The 23,979-nt window shown below is 45.3% G+C and overlaps 1 protein-coding gene across 1 annotated transcript in view; it reads left to right on the top strand.

Moving 5' to 3' along the window:
- LOC104860773 (DISC1 scaffold protein) overlaps positions 1-4,201 on the top strand; it is a 395,803-nt gene extending 391,602 nt beyond the window's left edge. Inside the window, exon 9 of the mRNA XM_033761776.1 lies at positions 4,142-4,201. Coding sequence (XP_033617667.1) covers positions 4,142-4,201 — 60 coding nt within the window. The remainder of the gene's footprint in view (positions 1-4,141) is intronic.
- Positions 4,202-23,979: the final 19,778 nt, after the last annotated feature.

Raw genomic sequence — 23,979 nt, 5'->3', positions numbered from 1 at the left:
CAAGAGTCCTTTGCAGGGGACTAATAGAGTCATCAGTTGGCTTTGAGAAAGTCAGCATAGAGGTGAGTGTGGCTGAGGCCTGAGGGCGGCTCTGAGAACCGGAAGCGGCAGGGGGCCCAGTCCTGGAGCCAGCTCCTTGAGGGTGGAGGAACACCTGAGTTCCTCACCGGAGACCCCTGTAGTCAGGTTCCAGTACCCTGCCCAGTATATGACACAGGCCGGAGAAGTAAATACAGTAAGAGACAGAACTACGAGAAAGCAGGGTGTCGGGACGACCAATGCTGGTACAACTGCCAAAGGCCCTGGCCAGTCCCAGCCATTGACTTTTATTGGCAGTCACTTGGGGTAAAGGCAATGTGCAGTTTCTATGGAAATTAATGTAAACAAGGCTCCTAAAGGACAAGACAAAGCATTCTCAAAACAGGGACAGAATAGACAAAACCTATGGTTGTAATTAGAATATTGTCCTTCTAGTCAGAAGGTTTTAGTTGTGGGTACAGAACTTTAGTGCAAGTTACTGAGCTTGGCACATAGACTCTGGCCAGACCCACTTCTCAAAACAAGCCAATTGTGGTGTTAATTCTTTACAGCCTGCTTTGGGCATAATCTGTATTGCAGTCCTCTGCAGTTCCCAAAGGAAATGAAGTTTGGTTAGCACCCAATTTTCACCTAGAGGGATCCTAAGAGGAGAACCCCTTTGCACTATGCTCAGATTTCGAACCCATGGATTGAGTGCTGCTTCAGGACACTAAGTTCATGGTGGTCTGAGCAGAGGCAGCAGATGAGGACACCAGACAGCTATGCAGCCTGCACCAGATAGGTAGTACTGTAGCCCAGCAGCCTTTCCAGGACAAGAGCCATCCGGCTCCAGGCTTCCTGTTGTTTAAACTCTTGGCAGCTGCCCACTACACTCAGACCCCTGAGTGTCCAGGGCCACTCTGTTAGAATGGCTGCTGTTCCTGCCTTCTCTTCCCACCGTACTGGCTGCTCCCAGCTCCCACCTTTCCTGTATAAGGTGTCCCCTACCAGTTCCCCTTTATCTTTGGATCCCAAGTCCTCTCCTCTCTTCTTGGGGTACCATCTGTGACTGCTCTCTGCATACTCTCTCAGCAGATCACTGGGCCCCATCTTTGGAAGTTCTCACCTTGGTTTGACACTTGTCTTCCTCTAATGAATTATCTCATCTATGTTTCCTCCTCCACACAATTATAGGCTTCAGGAGAGCAGAGACTGGATTTTTTGGCTTTGATGTCTTTCCCACATCAACATGTGTTTTGTGCATGTGCGCACGCACGTGTGTGTGTGTGTGTGTGTGTGTGTGTGTGTGTCTTCTATAAAAATGCTTCAAGACAATTTGAGTATTGTTCTGGATCCAGCAAGGCAATCCCTGCCTTTTATTAGCAGTATTAACCCATTTGATCTTAGTGTAACTTTATTTGATTAGATTTAGATCTACCATTCTGCTTTTGTTTTCTAACTGTTTCAACTTGTTTGGGGAATATTTTCTGATCTTTTTGGCCTTTTTATGGCTAATATATATGGCTTGTAAAAATATGAATAGAAGAACAATTATTTTTCCATTTTTAGTACATATATACCATTTCTGGTGCTCTTCATTCTTCCTGGAGGTGTGAATCAAACACTAAAGCTATTTCCCTTCGACATGAAAAAAAAATCTTCCTTTGGCATTTTTTAGAATAAAAGTCTGTTAATGACAAATTCTCTCAGTTTCTTTTTGTTTGCACTCCAGGGCCTTCAAGAATTTGTTTTCTGAATATTTCTCCCCATGTCTATCATTATCTATGGGAAGGGTGATCTGATACAAGGTCCTTCATATCACCTGGAGCTTCTCATTTCATCCTCACAGAATGACAGGATGACTAGGATGACAAAAAGGAATCTGTTCTTGACAGACAGTAACTTCTTTTATCACTTCCCATATTCCAGGCAATTGGCAAGGCCATGCTTGGCAGGGAACAGATCAGGTCCAGCTTCTAACTTCATAGAGTTTATAATTTAACCAGAAAGCCTTTTCTCAAGCAAAGAAACTAAATTCCAGAGAGCTCATGAACTTGGGCTAGGCCCCATAGCTGAGAAAATGTCAGAAATGGGACTTAAAATCCAAGTTCTGGCCTCCACAGCCACACCCAAGCCACAGTGTATGTGACTTGAACTACACCATTAAGGCCACCCCACTAAGACATCTACCTGTGCATCTAAGGACTCTTTGCCGAGCACCTGTCAAGTATCATAAACTCTTCTCCACACAAAAAAGTACCATCAAAAGAAGTAAAAATAAATAGAAACCCCTGCCTTTGTTTTTGCATACATTCTAGAGAACTATTGCTTTTTTATGTAAAGTCAGATGTAAATGACTTGGTGTTAGGTATTCTTCAGAAACTGAATTTTGTGGAATTTGTGTTTTGTGTTTACTACGGAGGCACGTAACACCACACACTGCTAAATTAGGCTGATAAAAAAGGAAACTATTACAATGAAAAGTATCTTAAATAAGACCACTTTACTCTCTGGTGAATGGACTGTGGAGACAATACTTTTCTGATTTTTTAATAAATTTATGCAACAAAAAAGAGAATGAAAAGTGAGACCTAGATGCATATGTTTTTCTGAGTCCTTATTTACTCAACAACTACCCTCTCCATGAAAACAAGTGCAGATCTTGATTATATACTATTTTTGTAAGCATGTAGAGAAAGGAATAATGAGCAGAAGGCATATAAAAAGAAGAAGAAATAATATTGGTGCCAGTTTTTCACAATTCTCTTTTCTGCTGTGAGGACATTTAATCATTCATCCCCCGTCTCTCCTCCAAACATCTCAGACCTCTAAGACTCAGTTAAATGACCAAAGGTAGCATGCCATCTTTAACTGTAAACCGGAGTGCTTTCTTCTAAGTTTTTCCCCTCAAAATCACCTTTTCTCCACCTTGGTCCCCTCTGTGCAGATGGTCACTTCCTTTGTGGCAAGGAAATTTCAAACATCAGCCAATGGGTAGATAAGGAGCTGAGGGGTACCTGGGTGCACCCCTCAAATCACGTCACAAGTAACTATTGTGGACAAGAGGGTCTGATAGTCAACCAAAACAGATCACTGCCCCGAAAAACATCAAGGAGCTTTCATGAGGACAATCAGGGCAAGGTGTAGGCTGTGTCAGTGTCTTTTACCCGTACTGATATACAGACGAGCTCTTTTCATTTGCAATTAAAAACCAAAGTTACCATATTTCATCCTTTAGCCTTAACATAGAAAATAGTGTTAGTAGTCACTTCAATATGATTTAATCATAACAAGTCTTTTTAAATATTTCATAGCATTATTATTCATTGATTCATCCAGTATTTGTTGTATGCCTACTGCATGCTCTGGGAAATGCAAAGATGAATTTATACAAAGGCACACAGAGGACCCTAGGGAATGGCAAGTGGTAGGAGCAAAGACGGTGTAGCAAGATGGAAAGCATGGGGTATGATGCTGAGAAGGTGCCCAGGAAAGGCCAGGACAGGAGCACAAGGTGAAAATGGTCAGTATCAGTGTAGCTGGAGAACATTTTAAAGTCAATTAGTGGGGTCAATGTTTCCTTTTTCTCTCCAATACAGTGGTTCCACTGTGTTATTCTCCCTCCCTCCTTAGCCATATAAATAGGAAGCAAGCCTGCCAGGTAATGCGTGAGGGGTCTTCAGTGCAGCACCCTATTTCATCCTCCCAGAAGTACTGTGAGTTAGGTTATTTTATTTCTACCTCATAGAAAAAGAAACTGAAGAGCAGAAAAATCAAGCAAGGTTTGTTTTTTGGGGTTTTTTTTTTTTCTGTCTTTGCATTGACCTATATCCCTAGCTCTTTGTTATTTCTTACTTTGAGGCAGAGCCTTACTAAGTCACTAAGTTGCTCAGGCTGGGTTGGAGTTTGTGATCCTTCTTCAAGCAAGTTTTTATTCTCTCAAACTAGTAAATGGCAGAGCTCAAGTTGAACCTGGGTAATTTAATGTCAAATTAACGACTTACGTTGTTCTTATTCATGACGGTTTAAAGCAATGACTCAAAGAATTTAGGGAATAACAGGGAATAACGACCAAAGCCTGTGGGCACACATGTCAGTAAGCACACTGTCCTCTTTTTTGCAGAATTCAGTGGGATTTTATCTGCACTTCCTAGTGAATGACCCAGCCCACCAAGTCTCCTGATCTCCTGACCTCAGAACAGGTAGTGTGGAAGGTAGCACACATACAAAGGGAAGGGAAGGTTCAGGAACAAGTTGTACATGTACTAGACATGCTGACCTATTTTCCCTCCTAACTTAGGAGTGGGCTAGTAGTCAGTTGGAGTTACTTCAAGTAAATATAAAACTGATTAAAATAAATAAATAAAAGAAATGTGGGATAGAAATGAGTAATGAAAATGAAGGTAGGGCAGGAAGGAAAAAAAGAGACAGGTGGAGAAAAAGAAATCCACAGAGAGGAGGAGGATGGGCAGAAAGCAAAAATCAGACTATGATTCCAGCAATCCAGCCCCAGGAAATCCTATGAGGCAGCAAAAATGAGACTATTGTATTTTCACTTCTCCACAATATGCAAATGGCTCCAGTTAGCTGCTAAACATGTTGTTATTGCGTTCTGAGAAATTCTCTTCATAAGATGTAATATTTTTGTGGCAATATTGTCAGCGATACCAGATTGCTTTTCTGTTTTGGTTAAGCTTTTATCTGAGTCTAGTGTATGTCATCTACTTAGAGATTCCAAATGATTGCTTTTATGTAATTTTGTGTAAGCAAGAAATAATAACATGCTTAGAAATGTGAGAAATGTGTTAACCTTCCCATTATTTTTCAGTGCCCAGGAGAATTAGAGGGTGGGCCACAATGGGGGATGTAATTATTTCTCATGATGAATTTCTTTTCATGCTAATATTCTTGAGTGCTGCCTATCTGTGACTGGCCACTCCCGTTTGTCTGGCTCCTGCTTTCACCCCTTGTCTCTCCTGCTCCAGGAGCTCTTCACATAGCTAAGGAGACTTCAAAGCTGGTGAACAAAGGATTGTGAAATCTGACATTTTTGCCACTCTGGGTCATGTCACTCTAAAGCCACCCATATTTAACAAAGAAGCTTGGCTCCGTATCCCTTCTCCCCAGCCCCAACACACACACACACTAACATCAGATCAAATTACTTTGCTTAGGATGTCCCTAAATTTTTATGAACTTGGATGGCTTCAGTGACTGAGACAACTACCCCCACCCATCCAAGATGAGTCCAGGAAGAGGAAGGCAGATGCAAAGAATGTTTTGCATGAGCCATTTGTTGGGAACAAAACAAATCTACCCAGATCACATCCCCTAGAATCCACAGCAGCAGACCACTTGCTTCAAGACAGTAACCAGTGGTCAGGAGCAAGAGTGATTTTTCAGGAGTAAGGATTTTGAATAGAGATCTAATCAACCACAGGCGCTGTTGATTTTAGGGCTGATATTATAGGTCAAGTTGGCTAGTTCATGGCCTCTGATACTTGATTGATTATTATTCCAGATGTTTCTGTGACAAGTACATCTTAGGCATGATTAACTTTGAATCAGTGGGCTTTGCGTACTGCAGATAGCCCTCCACAAAGCAAGTGGACCTCATGTGATAAACTGGTGCTCTTCATAGACGAAAGACTTAACTCCCCAGGAAGAAGAACATCTGGCTGCCTTTGGCTCCCAGCTGCGAAATCAACTTTCCCTGAGCCTGAGCCTCTAGCCCGTGCTGCGGGTGTTGGACTTGTTCCCTTGCCCACTTTCTTGAGCCAACTCTTAAGAATAAATTTCTCCATATGCGTGTGTGTACACGTATATAGGTTCAGAATGCATAGGTATGTCTCACAATCCTTGGTGACATACACACATGCTCATACCCTTCCTGGAGGCTCTGCTTCCCTGGAGTGCTCTGTCCGGCACAGATACTGGGGCACACTCCCCAGTGATGGACCACTCAGTGGCTGGCTCCCTTGACCAGTGCTGAGTCTTTGCTGGTGCCAAGGTTTGGCCAGACAGAGTAGGTAGAGTAGAAGTCCATTCTAAGGTCACTTCCTGAATTACAGAGATGATTCCTTTGATGCCACATCAACAGAGATGTGTGGGTAAGTTAGGGTCTCCAAGGGGAGAGTCTGAAGATAATTCTTGCCCTGAGTAAGACCATACGTGAACGTACCACATGCATCCGTTTGAAAGACTTTCTGCTCAACAGATGCCCTGAAGTGAAAGGGACATTGAAGCAATTAAGGACAGACAGCAGTCCCAAGGTTGATATATTCTATTAGAGGATGAACCAGTCAGTTGTTGCCATGTAACAAATGCAAGATTTTCACTTTTTGTTATTATTCTCAGGTCTGTGGGTCACTGAGCAGGTCTGTAAGCAACCTGGGGCTGGCTAGGGCTTGTGCCTCTGATCATCCACTCCAGCGCCTTGTAATGAGTAATGTCCACCCACTCGTGTTAGCTGAGATCTTAGATGTGAGCCATTCTGAGATCAGCTTGGCCTTCGTCACAGGGCTCAGAGAGGATCCCAGCAGTGAGGGACACCCTAGGGTGTGCATAAGCTCCAAGCTTCTATTAGAGACATACCACCTTTACTTGACTAAAGTCAGCCACCCCTCTAGGCCTAGATTCAAACCTGGAAAACTGTCTACATTGTGGTGGGAAGAAGCGTTTAAATAGGGGGGGAAGGAACTTGTGCCATCTCACCACATAACCCAGAAGTGAAAATGTGACCAGCCCTGCTAACCACCTCTGTGAGAAATGTACTAAAAGAAATGATAAAAATAGCATTGAAGTTGCAGTGGTCAACTTGGCCAAAAAAGAATTTCTTTCTTACTTAGATTTGAAAATAGTAACTGGAAAATGTTGAAAAAAGTCTGTGAAATGTAAGAGGCCTAGGATTTTGGAAATGGAATGGATCCATGTGGAAAGAAGATTCCTCAGAAGTTGGACAGGACCTCTCAAGGGGTGGCCATCAGATGTCCCCAGATCCTGGGCACTCACATTGCTCCATGACAAAGGGTCTGATGGGGAAGGAAGAGAGGTTCCTTCTGTCACTTTGGACCATGAATTTTAAATAAATCAAATGATTCAGACTGCTTCTTTGTGTCTGATAAATTATCCATAGTAGCCATTTACAAAAAAATAAGGACTGAGACTCATGTACTAGGGAAATGGGATTCCACTGTCCCTTCAGCCTAACGGCACCTCGAACATGAACCCTTTCTAGATGTGTGAAAGAAATTTGGAGGTATGAATTCAAGGCTCTCATGCAAAGAAGGAAACTTCTCCCCACCCCATACCTAACGTTAAGCTCCAGGCCATCCTTCCTGCTAAACTACTCATACCCCAAGCCCAAGAGTTGTGCTTATGCAAGATCTTTCTTCTACAGACAAGTCCTGGGGCCCAGAAAGCAGCTTTCCTTCCATGGCACATTCCAGATCAGCCCATCACACCCTATGATAGCAGTCTGCACAGAGCCCTGTCTGCCCCAGAACTTCAGCCTCCAGCAGGTGCAGCACGGCAGGTCATAGGACATGTGGAGGTCAAGGGATATATGGCAGTTCACAGGACAAGACATGCTCCCACAGGACCTGTGTGAGTTGACTGCAGACTGACTCACTGATGACAAGTAATGGACACTGGGGATGCAGGGTGGTCAGGGGGCTTTAGGCCCAGGGCTGTGGCTTGCTGGAGCCCAGCAGTGAGGGATGTGAGTTGCACTACCAGGCCAGTGGTCACTCTGCCAACTTCCTCACATCACCCAGAGGCTCAGCCAGTCTGAAAGCCCTGAGTGCTGTGTGGCCAGTACACAGAGAGCAGAAAGGTATGGATTCCTCTTTCTGCTTAAGAATGAGGGCTTGTGTCCCACTGTGAGTGTCTCCTTCACTGTGTTCCTCACAGAATGAGAAAAAGGACAAATTTCTATCTGAAAGGGAATTTCCCTGTTCTGCAATCCCTGACCACCACCCTGGGTTGGCAGTGGATGAGAGGGAGAGGAAGGCCCCCTCCCACTGGGCCTGGACATTGGTGGGACTAGAGTCCCCTACTAAGGCAAAGCTCAGGGTCTGACCCTCCCAGCTTGCTGTGTGGAAATGAAACTGTGGCTCCGGCTCCAGCTCAAACTGGCCCAGAAACCTAGAGATGTAAGGCTGGACTTGGTTCCCAACCTGCTCAAATCACACATTCTTCTCCCAAGTTTGTGATTCTCACTGCTGTTCCAATGACCAAGGACAGAGCTATGGACCATTTCTAACTCCTTTCTACCACAGACTATGAAAATCTGAGCACCAGTTTGAAAGGACACCCACACAGACAAGTGCACACACAAACACACACACTCCACCTCCTACATATGCAAACTGTATACGTGTAAACCACACACATACACCCCACACACACAACACACACATAGACTCCAGGTATGCAAAACACACATGTGCAAACCAAACCATACCTTCCCTATACAATACACATACATTCATGCAAGCCACACACATGATAAACACAACAAACACACACAAGCAAACCACACACACAAATACATACAAAAGCAGAGCTAAGGCTTCTTTGTAATTCTAATTCAGAAATATAAATTGTTCATAACTGATGGGTATATCTATATCTAGATCTATATCTAGATCTAGATATAGATATATATACATGTGCATGAGAGGGAGAAAAAGAGACAGAGATAGAAAGAGAGAGGGACAAAGAGAGAGGTAAAAGGGTCCAAGCAGATTGATCTTGCCCAAAGGTTCTGGATTTCAAAGTAACCGTGTCACCTCCAGGTTCCTGGCAATGGGCCAACATTGAATGAGATTTGAGACCCAAAACAGAGCTCTGTTCTGCTTTGCCAGACTTTGGCCCTAAAAGCAATTTTGTCAACTCCCAGTCCCATAACACATTTTATGAGCTATTGATACCTTCATGTGCCCAGGGCCCTGTAAGGTGGCTGTCTACAAACTGCAAAGGAAAAGTGCTACCATTTTGGTCTGAGGTGACTTCTTGTATGATGACTGGTCAGGTAGATGTGGCTTCTGGAGGCCAGTTCTTCAGAAAGCCAGCCACCAGAAACAACCTGTGGTTTCCAGTCAGTTCCCAATATGGTCATCCTAGGTGTTCCAATGACAATGCTGGGGTCCAGGCCTGAACTCCACTTCCCAAGTGGACCACCCCTCTTCCCCACCATAGACCTCTGACTTATTTCTCAAGCTTCAGCATCGAGGTATGGAATATTTTCATGGGCCTGGGGAATTTCAAGCATGGCCTTCTATAAAATATAGAACTTTGACTCCTTGGCTGTCTTCTTGACACCCCCCACCCACACACACATGCCTCCTCCAGCCTAGCCTGTGATCCAACAGTATACCACTATTGGCTATGAGGTGATCAGTGTGGTCACACTCTGAGAGACCCAGAGAGAAGGACTCGTAAAATCTCCCTCTCAACCAATGGTTGATTCAGAAGGAATTGATATAAGAAACGTTTTTTTACAAAGCCACTCCATGCTTCATTTGGAAATTCCTAGGGATAGTTTTTGTGATTTATTGGTTTAAGAGGCTTTCTTATTTGCAAGTTCTTTACATCCTTGGTTCCTAGGTATACACTAAATACCTTTATTATTCCTAAGGATGGGGAGACTGGATCAAGCAGACTAACAATTCTCAAACTCTGGTATACATAAAAACCACAAGTAGTTTATCCTCAGAGAAGATTGCTGTACCATGGCTTAGAAAGCCTCACACAGAAAATCTCAGATTGGGATCTAGAATCCATTTTGTCATAAGCATCAAAGGAGGGGCCCGTGTAGGTGGTGTAGGGCTCTGCTCTTGTTAATAGTTTACCACTTGCAGCCAATCCATTTTCACTGATGTATAATGTTTTTAAAATTGAAACCTAACAGGAGAATAATCTAAAATGGCTTTGAAGTCAGCATCTGAGCACTGTTTCATTGGGCTTCATCTGAAAGCTATAGGGTTCCCAGGTGTGAAATATCAAGTAACAGTTCCCTATAGACCCTCACATGTCACAGTCCCTACATATGCATGACATTCACATGGGAAACCCAGAGGGAGATGGGGCAGTAACTAGCCCAACACAACCCAGGTGCAATGTTTGGGTGATTTGAGTTTGTTCCCAAGGAGTACATGTTGGCATCTTAGCCCCCAGTGTGACCATGGAGACCTGTGGAAGGTCACTGGGTTTCTGTCTTCATAAGGGATTGATATAGGTCTCCTGGGGTTCGCTGTCCTGGGTTAATTCACCTGAACAGGTTGTTATAAAGAGCAAGCCTAGCCCCTCCTGCTCAGCCTTCCTGTTTTGCCATGTGAGTCACCCACCTCTGTGATGCTGTCCATCACGTACCCTTCACTAGAGCCAAGCAGAAGCCAAAACCATGGTTGTGGACCTCCAGAACTGTGAGATATGTAAGCCTGATTTCCTACAAATTACCCAGCATCAATTATTTCATTAAAAGAAAGCATATCATGATAGAAGGGTTCACACCGCAGTGTGCATGGCCACTTGGCCGTACCTCTTCAGGAAATCATCTCTCTTCATCTAATCTTGCCCTTGCAGCCAGTCACTGGCTCACAAAGACACTGTTGGAACAATCAGGCAAAAATATTATAAGATGATTGTTTGCAGAATCTCTCTGACTTAGGGCAGTTAGAAGGTGGGAAATATGACGAACAGAACCAGATAGGCTGCACTAAGAACAGAGAAAGCCATTTTCGTTTTATCTGCCATTTGATAAGCAGCACTTGGTTCACCACTTGCATGGCATTTTGTAAATAAGTGGGAACTGACATTGACCAATCACTCAGCAGTGTCCCTGCTAAGTAAACACTGTGCTCACTTGAGAACTAGTATGCGGTAGTTATACCTTTCAGTTGCCTCCACAAAAACCTGGTGTGGCCATGCAAAAGAGAAAGATTCTCAGGTTCCTTGACTTTCAGGCAGACCTGTTTTAGGACCTGGACCCACTGAAGGAGTAAGGGCAATACAAACTCGTGGGAGGCAAGATTTCATGTGTGCCACCAGCAAATCCCAAGAGGAACGGATGGCCATCTGTAGACCACCATGACCTACAGGACTCAAACCCAATGCTGAGGTTGTGTTATCAACTCCTCTAGCTCAGCTTGTTAAGGCTGGTGACAGGGAGAAGAAGGTAAGTGACAGGTCTTTCCCCACAGTGGAGCAGCTGCCACAGGAGATATTTTGCAAGTCTGAATTTGGTCCTCAGAAAACCAAACACTGAAGTCTGAGTAGATGCATGGACTATAAGAGCTACATGAAAGCTACGAAATTATTTTTTATTTACTTTATGGGTACATAAACCAGTCCTGCAAAATAAAGTGACTTGAACAAGCTGAACACAAAATTAGCAACACAACTAGTTGAGATTTGCTGCTGAATTGCACCCTGCTAAATTTAAGAAGCCAAACAAGTAGCCCGTCTATTGTAAATACTATAACACTTCTCAGGTCATTTTGTAATGGAGACTGAGAAAACCAAGGAACAGAGATGTGAACAAATTCACACAGGCTTCGGGATGATGATGAGCATTTTCCACCTTAATATTTAAAGGTATGTTGATTCCAATGCTGGGTCTTCATAATTTTGGCTGGCCTTACAAGACTGCTGCTTCTTTTCTTCCATCCCTGATTCTGATTGGCAGTGTGGAAATCTCTCTGTATAATTCTGGCATCGGCTTCCAAGGATTACAAGGTCAGCCTTGGTTAGAACTCTCAAGTCCATACGCAGTAAAACCCGTAAAGCTGATGCTCAGCCAGCCCTCTTGCCCATTTTCTGGGAATCAGAGGCTTTGCCAAGGGGATCTTTCTGTAAGAGAAGGCACACATGTACTGGGCCAAGTTCGCAAGCTTGGCTAGAAGATAGACAATATCTCATTAGAAGATAGAAGATATCTCTTTGGCTAGGTCAACACTGAGACAGCGCTTAGATTAGGAAAAGTGCTGTTGGGTTCATGGAGTAGCCATGAAGTTAGACTGGATGAGAAGCTCCAGATGGAGAATCCACTTCTTGTGTTAGTTCTTCTGCTGGGACCCAATACCCAACAATCACAGCTCAAAGAAGGAAAGGTTTCATTTGGCTCACAGTTTCAGGGGATTCAGTGCACGGCCAGCCAGCTACAAAGCAGGAACACCCTGGTGGAAAGGCGTGGCTGAGTAAAGCTGCTTATTCCTTGGAGGCTGGCAAACAGAGCTGGGAAAGAGGAGTAGGGGAGGGCTCTGACATAGACAAGCTCATGCTTCCATGGTCCACCCCAGCAGTGTGCTTCACTAAACCCATTAGCAGGTCCCACGCCGGTCAAGTTCACACAAGCAAGTTTAATCGCCACAATCCACTCCAGGCTTGTGTCGCATCAGGAACACAAAGTTCAATTCTGCACAGAGAACTTTGCAAATGATATTGTAAAAGTCCCTCCCATGTGCCCTGTGTGAGACTGACAGCTCAGGATGATAATAAAGAAAGGAGGAATGATGGAGGATCCCAGAGATGTTTGCACAAGAGGGATGTGGAAGCTGTTCTTCAGCTCATAAAAGCAGCCAGAGGGAACTGGGGTTTCCTCATTCTCGTGGCTCTAAAGATCAAGTGAGGTACAGATTTCTTTCCCACATAAACACAAGCTTTCTAGCAAAAGAAGAACAGCTCAGAAATTTAATACAGTTCACAGTGTGGTAAGTCTTCCACATTTGGGTAGCTTGGAGGTGACACTATGAAAGTATAGGTCAATACAGTGCAGGAGGTACCTTCTGCTCCCTGCACCTGGTGGGAGGGGAAAGAACTTCCTGAGCCTCTGCCTGTCTTCTCTCTTGCCCTTTCCTGGGCATCAGAAGCTTTGTCAAGCAGACCTGTCTGTAGGGGAAGGCACACAGGTACAGGGCCAACCAGGTGGCAGGAAAGATGCATTCACCTGGGTGCTGTGCAGAACACAACAAAGACCGGGAAAGTATTTTTCAGCCGTGCAGAGTATGTTCTTTCTGCCTGTTCATCTTCTATTCAATGGCTGGTCCAATGGGCAAGTTGTTCTGTCACAATTTTATCTTCCTTTTCCTGGTTACTCATGGCAGGTTGCTCCTAAGGGTGAGATCCTCAGAGCTGTCAATGGAGGGGTGAAGACAGGATCAGTGACTGTCACTGGGAAGGGTGCCCCTCTTTATGAATACAGCCTCAAGGGGAAAATGCCCCTCTTATGGTACACATTCTATTTTTATTCTGTGCTCATGAGATGTTAGAGTGTGACCTTGAGATAAAGACACTCTCTTGAAATAGTGCCTCTGTATGGGTTCAGCAGTGGCATTTATTTTGTTGGCAGTATTCCTTCTGGAAATCAGCAACTACATTCCAGCTCTGCCCACTTTTAGTGAAGGAACCATGTCCTACAGAGATAGTTAGGCTTGGAATGTTCATCTGGTTGCCAGGGCTGCTGTAAGAAAGCTCCACAGACCAAGGGACTTGAATATTACACACGTATTGTCTTCCTGTTCTAGAGGTTAGAGGCCCAAAATCAAAGTGTCATGCAGGTTGATTTCTCCTGAGGGATGCGAGGGAGGAGTCTATTCCAGGTCTGGCTCCAAGGCTGTCTTGTGGTAACATGGTGCTCTCTGTGTCCAAATTTCTCTGTTTCTAAGGACCTCAGTAATATTAGATTAAGGGCTCACTCCACTCCAGTATGACATTAGCCTAACTAATAGCATTGTATTGCTTTGACTCCAAATAATGTCATTTTCTGAGAGTCTGGGAAATAGGAGGCCACCATATTTTTTCTGAGGGACACCATAAAGTGAGCATCAGTGAGGGTGATGTCATTGCTATTATTTTTAAACCTAGCACATGTACTCACAAAATAAGAATACCTTTGAAGCATTTCTTTAACATGCATGTGTGTGTGTGTGTGTGTGTGTGCATGAGAGTGCATATATACCACAGAGATGGGGTGCTTCATTAGGCTGACAAAATAGAACAATCTACCTAGCTCACACATTTTGGGTTAATGTTAAAAAATACAAACTAAATTCTCATTTTTCCTAGTTATATTCTTCAGTTGCCCTCTAAAAAGGAAGAATCTAAAGATGGTAATTGAGACAGAAATGTTTGCTATAAATGTAGAAATGTGCTTCCCAGAAACGTTTGCATGTTAGACTTCCATACCCACCCAGGAGGACAGCAGTGAGCAGCAGGGATACATTATTAATGTCAAATTGCAGGCTCCCTTAAATAAACACTACAGGAAACGTTGGGGGCCAACCTGCCCAGCTCCCTGGAATTACACAGTCTGCCTGACCACACAGCCACCCACCCTATCACTCAAAGTAGGCTTTCCCCACCCAATTATACTCCCTGATTCCAGTTAGAGTGCCAGGCAGATGTCACCTGGCCACCTACCCCCTCCAATTTTCAAGGGAAAACACTTTCAAATGTCAAAAAGATGAAGTCAACTCTATAAATTATGAAAAAGAAAGCATAGTTTAATTTGAATTTTTTGACAGTGTAGAAATACAAATTTATCATCAAGAAAGAATGAAAGCACAAATTGCATGTGCTCTCCTCACTCCTTTCCCCACCACTGTTCATGTGCTCAGAACACAGCCTCAACACTGGTCGGGACTGAGCACGGTCAGGGAGCCCAGACTTACTGCTTCTGGGTGAAATTTTCCACAAATCAGGGTAGGATGTGATACCACCAATGCCTGCCATGGCTGTTTCCATCACATGTGCCTTCTGTGAGGAACAGACCACCTTAAGGGCTATATTGAGGTCCACCTCTAGGGTCCTATGCAATTGCAGTGACGCTGACTCCCAGCTATCAATCACTTTCCCTCCATCGTGGGACCAGATCAGTCGAACAACCCAGCCCTCTGGGGCAATGGTTAATCAGCAATGTTTTCAGAGAAAAATTCCAATCCAAAGCCATTCCCACTGGAGTGTCTCCTATTTTCACTGTGGTGTTATTCTCAAACAAAGATCGGAAGTATTTGGAGAATCTCTCTGTCTCTGCCTCTCTCTCCTTTCTCATTATCTGAAAAAGAGATGCTTCAGTCAGTCAGTAATTTCCAACCCTCTCTACATAATATGAAGAAGCCAACTGAACCTCCTGTAGAAAACCAGAGGGGGGGTTGCCTGAACCCCAACTTTGTAAGAAGGGTGAATAGGATGGTCGTTTCTCCCTTTTTGCTATTCTCTGAATCCCACTTTTGCAGATAACACAGCTCACAGGTGGGTTTATTTTATTCAACTGTGAGATATCAAAAGAGATAAGGTTTAAAGGCTCATTTTTTGCTTGTAAATGTCAGCACAGTCAACCCAATGCAGAAAATCCCTCCAGGCCACAGGGGACCAGGCTGGAGCCCAGATTAGCACAATTCTCACAGACTACATGACCCAGAGTGAGAATGCTCTTCCCTGGTCCCTGGGCCCGTGACCTTCCTTTCATCCTCATGCTCACAAATAGACACAAGGCTATTAACCTTATTAAGTCTAAGCCTGTGCTTTGCTTGGGATCTGAACACTAAGCCATGCCACAGCTCTGAGGTTTTGCAGTCTCTGCTAGCCTGAAAATCCCAGCATGCCATCGTTAAGGGGCTCTGCCTGTGGCCATTTGTGGCAAATATCTGTCATTCCACATAGCACTGGAAGATAGAGCAGGTAGTGATTGCACAGTTTAAGCTGGGAGTGGGCTGAAAATAGCCCAAGTGAAGTCTCTGTGTGTCATGGAGAAATTTGTCAGACTATCATCTGCCATCTTTTTGAAGGCTCGGGGCTGTCATGACCATTGGGTGGGAAAGGGCAGGACCTCTGTCCACATCAAGCCCTCTAAAAGGGTCTAGCAGCTTGTCTAAGCCTTTTCCCACCTGACCATATATTCTGGCAGGGAACTAGGCTCCTATAGAAAATTATTTCAGGAACTCTTCTCAGTTTTTCCAAGGATGGTACCTGTCTAGTACTGCTCTCCATACACAGGACAGAAAATATACTGAACAGCTGTTGGCTTCAGAGAACCCCAGTGAGAAGGGCAGGTTGTGAGTTCTGGTTGCTAGAAGTCTGCTAATTCAACTCCTTCGATAACAAGAAAGTGCAGAGACAAACTCTGCTTCCCACATACCAGTCCATCACACCAATGCCCAAATTGGGGACAGGAAGCCTGGACCTGTCAGAAGATACCGGACTGCTCCTGTCTGCAGGTGAACATTCACCTCAGGGTGGCAGGGAGAATGATGCTGCGGGTTTAGGGCTGCACTGGCCCTGCTGTGTAGATGCCATATGTACCAGGGTGGGTGCTCAGTTATCAGCCACTCCGGCCAGGAGTGGGGTACCCATGATTGGTCACTCTAGCAGCATCGCCAGTCCCTGGAGACTGCTGCAGTCTATGGCAGATTCTCAGTGACTAATTCTGCCCTAGGGAGGCTCAACCTGAAGAATGATCCAAGCTATTTTCAGGTCAAGTTCCATGTGCTGAATGTCATGGACATGGTGCCAAACCCATCAATTTAAACAGAGCCGAATATATAGATCTTGCTTCTTTCTGAGGGTGAAGATGAGTACTCGCTAGAATTAGGGCTTCATCTCCTTGCATACAGAGAGATAAGAAGACAGTTTACCAACGGTACTCTAAATGGGAAAGACTCAAGCTAATCTGTTACTAAAGGAGACATCAGGTTGCTGAAGGAGACAGTGGGTTTATGGAGGGTAGGGAAGAGGCCAACACACATATTTAGGGGTAAAAAATGTCGGAAATTTGGCTTGTCGGTATAAAAAGTGAGTGGGTTATCATTAGTTCCAGAAGTCAATATCATTCCCTTAAAATGCAGAAAACTTAAACTAATTCCCTTAAAACTCAATGGAAAACAGCAAGTTTATTAAGAGAGGATGGGGTAAGACTTGATCTGGGAGTAGGGCTGCCGGACTTGAATTTCAGATGAATGGTAACTTTATTTTGTATCAGCATAAGGGCGTCTCATGAAATACTGGAAAAATAATTGCACTAAAGATATTTGTTGCTTACCTGAAATGAAAATGTAACTGGATGCCCTGTGTTTGCTTTCATTTGGTTTGGAAGAGAATGGAGCGAGTGATGGGGCAACCTGTCCTGCTCTATATGTCTCTCACCAGCCCGCCGGTCTGGAGTCTGGCGTGGGTTTTCATCCATGCATATGAATGAGTCATGGAGCAGAGTTTTTCCAGTAAGTCTTAGACACAGGTATTCCCAGGCTCTGTTTTCAAAGCAATTAAAAATAATAACCTGGAAATAGGAGGTTTGAGGCCAGAGACTCACTTCCTACTTTTTCCTCAAGGGCAGGGCAGTACAAGTGGATCCACAGGCCGTTAGTTATTATTCTCTCATTGCTAAAACAAAATACCCAACATGCAAAGTTAGAGGGGGAAAGGTTCATTTGACTTACAAATGGTTCACAAAGGTTTCAGTCCATAATCCGCTGGCCCAGACAGGCCTTGCAGAGGAAAAACAGTTCGTGCCAGCCAGAAGTTAGCAAAGCAACAAGGGGACTTCACAGAGTCTTTCTGCCCCTTTCATTTTATCCAGATTACTGGGATTAGGGCGGTGCCAAACCAATCAGTGTACAGGTTTAGTAAACACAGGCCCTTAATCCCAGGGTCACACACTCTAGATTCAGCCACCACATGAGGCTTGCAGGGGTGGGGTGGGGCATCTAGACCCAAACCATAACACATAGTAACCTTTATGTACTGATGGTTTGCACATGGCTCCCAGATAAGAAGCCTCCTGCCTCTTAGCTGGTCAGGAGACCTCTACAGTGGGCTTAGAATTAGGTCTCCTTACCTGGCAACCTTGCTTGAGCTTTCAGAGTTGGCGAGCAGTGGGCCTGGGCAGTCAGTCATCTATCTGCAGGGATGGAGGACCTCCAGGGGAAAGTGACTCAGAATCAGCTCTACTCAGCAAGGAGCATTTTTCTTGGAGGGACGGAGAGGTAAACAGAGAACAGAGCTGTATAGATGGCGTCATCACCGCACCAGCACAGGTGAGCTGGAGAGTTAGTACCAGTAACAGGTGTGTTAGTTGGTACCAGTAACACTGGAAAGTGCTAGGAACTTCTGTTCACCCCACACCTCACCTCAAGCCCTGTAAGGTACTGGCAGCACACACAGGACTGTGAGAGTAACTTTAGTGGGGGGGCACACTGCACCATAATAATCCAACCAAAACTGAATAGAGAAACAGGAGTATGTAGGAGGTAGGTTTTTCCCTATAATTTCTAAACCATGGCTAAAGAAAATGCCCATCTGGCACCTTTCTCAGGGACAAATTGATTTCAGTATGTTTTTTTTTTTAAAGCCTCATCATGAATCTTCCACAGTTAGGTGTAATTCATCAAGGTTTAGAATTAGCCCAAATCTCTGTAAATTTGTGTTTATTTTTTCCGCACAAGGCTTGATGATTGTCGGATGGGAACATTAAGATGCAAATGATAGAGGAAAGCGTTATACATTTACACGTGCAGGCTGGTGCAGCATCGGAGGCAGGCGTTCTGGAAAAGAACCCACAGTCCCTCTAGCCTGTCAAGAGGGAAAGGGGGGTGGTGAACGGGAACACTAGGTTTTCTGCCTTTCCTGCTTTGTTGGCAGGGAGAAGAGAACTTCAGAGGCCTTCCAAGACCTTGTACCAGGGGCAATGCTGGTAAAGATCCTTACGGCCGGGGTAGCAGGGCTGGTTCCGGAGATGTAAGGACAAGACAGACTTCATCTCCACCCAGCACGCGTCCATCTGCATGATGGACCTGGCTTCCTCTTTCCCATGTGTCCCCTGCTGAGAGGATTAAAAGTAGCAAAGAAGATAAGGAACAAGGACACACACGCCAAGCAGATCCAGGTTGCTCCCTCCTCCCTATCTTCAGCCTGTCTCCTCCCACTACCCAGCCAGCCCCTCCCTGCCGCCCCTCCCCTTCCTGACCCCGGTCCCTCTCCTGCTCCTCTGCACTGGCACTTCCCTTTGACCAGCAGCCCCATCCTAGTACAGCTTTCCCCGCTGAGCCACGTGCACAGCCCCAGGGCTCTGAAATCCACCTCCGCTAGGAAGGATGAGCATCCTTCCGGTTCCTGCTTCCGGGCCTTTGAAGAGGGACTGGAAGAAGTGTTTTTGTCTGACTTTGAGCCAAGCTTTAGTGGGAGGAGCCCCCACCCTACGTGCTGGGCTGGCTGGTGCCACACATTCCGCCCCCTCACCTCCTGTGGGATGAGGAGGGCAGGTCGGCTCTTGTCTGGCAGACACAGCTGACCCAGTGCTGGCTGTCTTCTTAATCTGTCCCTCTGCGTGGGGAGAAGAAAGGACAGAAGTCGTCACCCTGAATGAGGGAGGCTTTGGTTTTGCCAGAGGGGTTGTATGTCCTCAAGAACACAGACACTGTAGCTCCACTGTTGGCCTGAGGAAGTCAGCTCTCAGCAGAGCGCAGAGTGCTCAGCCACTGGCCTTCTGGGAGCTTCTCCAGAGATGGTTTTCGTTTATCTGGCAGCACTGTGGGTGGCCCTGAGGATGGCATGGGGTGGGAGCACCCACGCCTCTGGCTTTCCTCCTATCACAACCTCAGCTTATCCTGTGTGCTCCCCTGCTTCCACCTCTGTCCCCTGTCTGGCACACAGATCTTCCAGCTTTCTCATCCTTTCCGGGTTCACATTCCAGTATTGGGCCCATCATGGTCAGGCTCTTTCTCTTCCCTTGCCTGGTGTTCCTGACTCACCTCTCTTAATCACCTATGGAGATCAGGGAGCCTGGTCCCAGGTAAGGCCCCGGCTGAGCCAGCAATGGCAGAGGTGTACGCTGCTCAGCAGGTACTGCAGGAGGCCCCTGTCTCCAGCAGGTCTGGGTGTACATCTCTACCCACAAGACAGAGGGTTGAAGCAGCAGCGCTACCAAGAAGGGGAGAAGGGAGACAGCCATTCAAGAGCAGAAGGAGCCCGCATCTCACTTTCATTGCATCTCGTCCTTCCTCAGGGCACAATGCTTTCTCCTTTGAGACAATGCATGCCGAGCCAGCCTTGCAATGACCCTGAAGTACACCCTTTGCTATGTGCTTTCTTATTTAGCAATGAAATCTAAGAGACATTTAGGTGTGGGAACAATCAGACCACTCTAGAGCTCATTAGAAATGCTACATTACATTATACATTCCTGAAATGCTAAGCATGCTGACTAGAATTCCCTTGTCCACAGGGCAAAGGATTCCAAGAAAGAATTGTAAACAGGAAGCATGTCAAGCCCCCATGCAAATGCAGCCAACTCAGTGGGGGACCGGGACACTCAGGCACAGCCACAAAACACATCCCTTCAGGGGCATCTGAGGCAGATGGGGAGACAAACTACCAGATCATTCCTCCAAGGAAAATGATTCTGCATAATACAATAAGCAGAAGTTGGGGTTTCAGCATCGCAGAGGGGTAAGGAACAGAGGGGTGAGAGAGACAGCTAAGGGCTGAGCACTGCAAGGTGGGACCTTTTTCCAGCCTTTTACCTATCTTGTGAGTTTTTGTATAATGGAGTTTTGTTGTGGGTGCTTGGTAGTGATTGATACGGACCTGGAATGTCGTGGAGGAAGCAAGAGGAAGTGGGGTCTGAGAGGCAGGAGACAATCTCAGTGCAACTCTCTGCTCTCCTCATTCTGGTCTCAGCAACTAGGGGACGTTGTGGAGAGTCTTTTAAGATTCACAAAATGTGAAATTCAGAATGCAAGGATTGCAGTTGAAATAAAACAATGGTGAAGCTATGGATAAGAGTTTAACAAAACCCCTGGGACCCTGCCTAACTGCCTTCTAGGCGCATCACACCTAGGAGGAGACTTTCATGAGGTCCACGCATTTTCAAGGGCTCATCACAGGCTCGGGGATTGGTTCCTGCATCCAACAAAAGCCCGAGGAACTGTGTATGGCTATTAGCCACTTTCCCACGTTTCACAGGTGTGGGAGTGAAGGGCAGGGTACTGGATGATGTGCCAGGGGGCAGAGGGGGTAGAGAGGATTGGTCATTCTGGGAGGTAAATGCCAGGCAGGTGGTGATTCTGCAAGGAGTGATCTTTACAATACTACGCACACACCTCTCCACAGACCCTGTCTCATGGCAATACCTGTAGAACTGTCTCTTTCTATCCAGCCGTGGACTAGGCTTATGCTCAATCGTCACTGTATCCCCAGGGCCCCAGAAGGGCCCTTCCTGAAGGAACTCAGGAACTTGCTAAGGCACAATAAGCATTAGCATGAAGCAAGTGGCCCAGGCTTACTTATAATGGGCAAGCTCAGGAAGTGTGGGCTATATTTTACCATGATGAATTTTAAGATGCTAAGTCTAGGAATGCTTGTCTCAAATCTGATTTGGTAAAAAAGCAAGACATTTCTATAGGAAAAAGAATCCAGTGACAGTTATGAAGAAACCTTGTCATGTTATAGCCTGTGATGACTGTCCACATGGCCTATGAGGTATAACATATGGTGACTGTTTAAATTTAAAATATTACATTACAGACGTATTGTCATTAATCCCCCTCATCGTATTTCTCCTTTCTTCAAACACATTCCATTGTTCTTGTCACTTTTTGAAGCAATTCTGGAAGTCCTTTCATGAGACTTTAGTAACTGTCCCGGATGAATTAACAACATGGCCTTTCAAGGTTATTTTGGCTTGGGGCAAAAGCCAGAAGTCACCTGGTGAATGCAGTGGGCAAGGACACATCGGAGCATCTTTAGGAGGCTGCCTTTCCATGGGATGGCAGTCAGCAGCACTGTCCTGTTCAGCAGCCGTACTGTTCCTCTCACCTCGTAAAGACCCTCGCAATAGAGGACTCCAGAGATGCCTCACAAAGCATCAAGAACCACGGGATAAGTATGTTAGAAGCAAGGAGGAGTAGTATTTCAAGGAGGATTAATAGTAATGTCTCTTTTACTATAATACATTGGTTTTTAAAATTTAAACAAACACCATATATGTTGATAACTGCTTGGATTTGGGAATTTAGAGTAGAAATTTACCCGAGAGAAGCCCTGGTTCACAGCAGCTTGTGTGAGTCTCTTATCCCTAAGACAGTTGTCACAGCTACCTCAGGGTCCATACCTCATTTCTTTTTTTTTTTTTTTTGGTACTGGGGATCCAACTCTGGTCCTTGTACTCATGAGGCAGGCAGAGGAACCACTGAGCTAAATCCCCAGCCCTATACCTCATTTCTGACACAGCTAAGGAGCTAGGGTTGGCATGGCTAAATGTCAGAGGATCATCACTGAGATCCTTGCTTTGCCTTGTTGGTGGTAAAGGAGGAGAAGTAGGAAAAACTGGCCCCAAGGTCCCAAACCTGCAGTCAGTAAACAGATGTCCACTGCAAAAGCAGCCTCCAGACAAGCAGTTCCTGCTGAGCAGCAGCCTGCTCTCCCCTCTTGGCACTCAGGCTGAGGGGGAGGGAAGTGAGAAGCCCATGCACCCTGGAGAGGTGGGAGCCAAGCAGATTCCGGCTCTGTGGGTGGATATGACCTCACTTGAGATTGCTCTCGCATAAGGAAATAAGAGTTTATCAAGCTGGTAATTAAAGAGCAGTACTTTCAGGAAAATTAGTTATTTGTAACTAGATAAATCTACTAATTAGTTGAAAATGGGATTAGATTTACCAAAGTTGTGCTTAGACACAATCTAAAGAAGGTGGTCATACTTTGTGTGTGTGCGTGTGGTAATAGGGACTGAACTCAGTGCTTTCACACTAAGCTATATCTCTTCTTTTTCACTTTGGATCTTGCTCAATCACCAATTTTCCACAGCTGGGCTTGAACTTACCATCCTCCTGCCTCAGACTGCCCAAGTGCACCTACCCTCCTGCCTCATATAATGGTAGATAAAGAGACATCTGTAGAGAACCTTAGGAAAGTGTATGTGTACTTAAGCATCCTGTGTATGTGCATATATGTATACTTTTGTATATAAAAGAGGATATGTTAGTGGGATTTAAAACATATACAACAAAAATTAATCTAGATTTTGGCACTATACAGACAGATTTGTCACAAATTTCTCCTTAACGTCTTTAAGCCCCAGCATCTCTAACTGAACTTTGACTCAGAACATGAGCTTGATGCTGACTTCTTTGATGCAGCTTCGGAATCAGCCCTATGAGACAGTGTGAATTTCTCAAATTCCCTCAGAAATAAATATACATGTTTATTGCTAATGTTCTCAGGAAACTAACCCAATTCTCCACAAACTCGAGTGATTATTATTTCCTGGGTACCCAGCTGCTGTAGATCCCACCTTTGCTGGAATTATAAAAAGGATCCATATCCGAGCCCATCAGCTGCCCTTCATCCTTTGTCTTGTGAGCTTTAGAACTGGAGAGGACACAACATCTGGTTGTATGTGATGCAGTTGGCTTTCACCCTCCACCTAGGCCTTCCCCTGATGCAGACGCTCACCCTGCTTTCTCCAGTGGAATGGTACACACCTTCCCACCTGGGCTCCTGCCCCTTCTGCCCCTGGTCCTGGCCTGTGGCCACCTGACTGTACAGGACACCAAGTTCTCTGGCAGCCCCTGGCCTGGAGGGTGACACAGGAGAGGAGGAAGTGGGGGCGTGTCTTGGGCTCCCTCCCGTAGTTAGGCACCGGAACAGGAAGTCAGAGAACAGGCCTTTGTGATGTGGGCCACTCTTAAGGATATGGCCATTCCCTTTTAGAGACTAGGGCCTGTTCAGTGCCAGGAATGCACACTAGATGCAAAGCAGGAAAGATATGCTGGACACCAAGTTGTCAGTCATCACAGGTGTTGACAAGTGAAGGACTAATCCAAATTCAGAACAACTTGCAGCCTTAGACATGAGAAGTTTAGTATTTTAAACAACTGTCTGGATATTGGTTATTTGGCTGGTTTGAGAATTTGCTTTCCCAGACTTTTTTCTTTCCCTTAATTTTTTTTAAACAATCAAGTCTCTTTC

The sequence above is a fragment of the Fukomys damarensis genome, unplaced genomic scaffold, assembly GCF_012274545.1.
Source record: "Fukomys damarensis isolate Sample0158 unplaced genomic scaffold, DMR_v1.0_HiC HiC_scaffold_10, whole genome shotgun sequence".
Lineage (NCBI taxonomy): Eukaryota > Metazoa > Chordata > Mammalia > Rodentia > Bathyergidae > Fukomys > Fukomys damarensis.
This window is presented reverse-complemented; position numbering and strand designations above follow the sequence as displayed.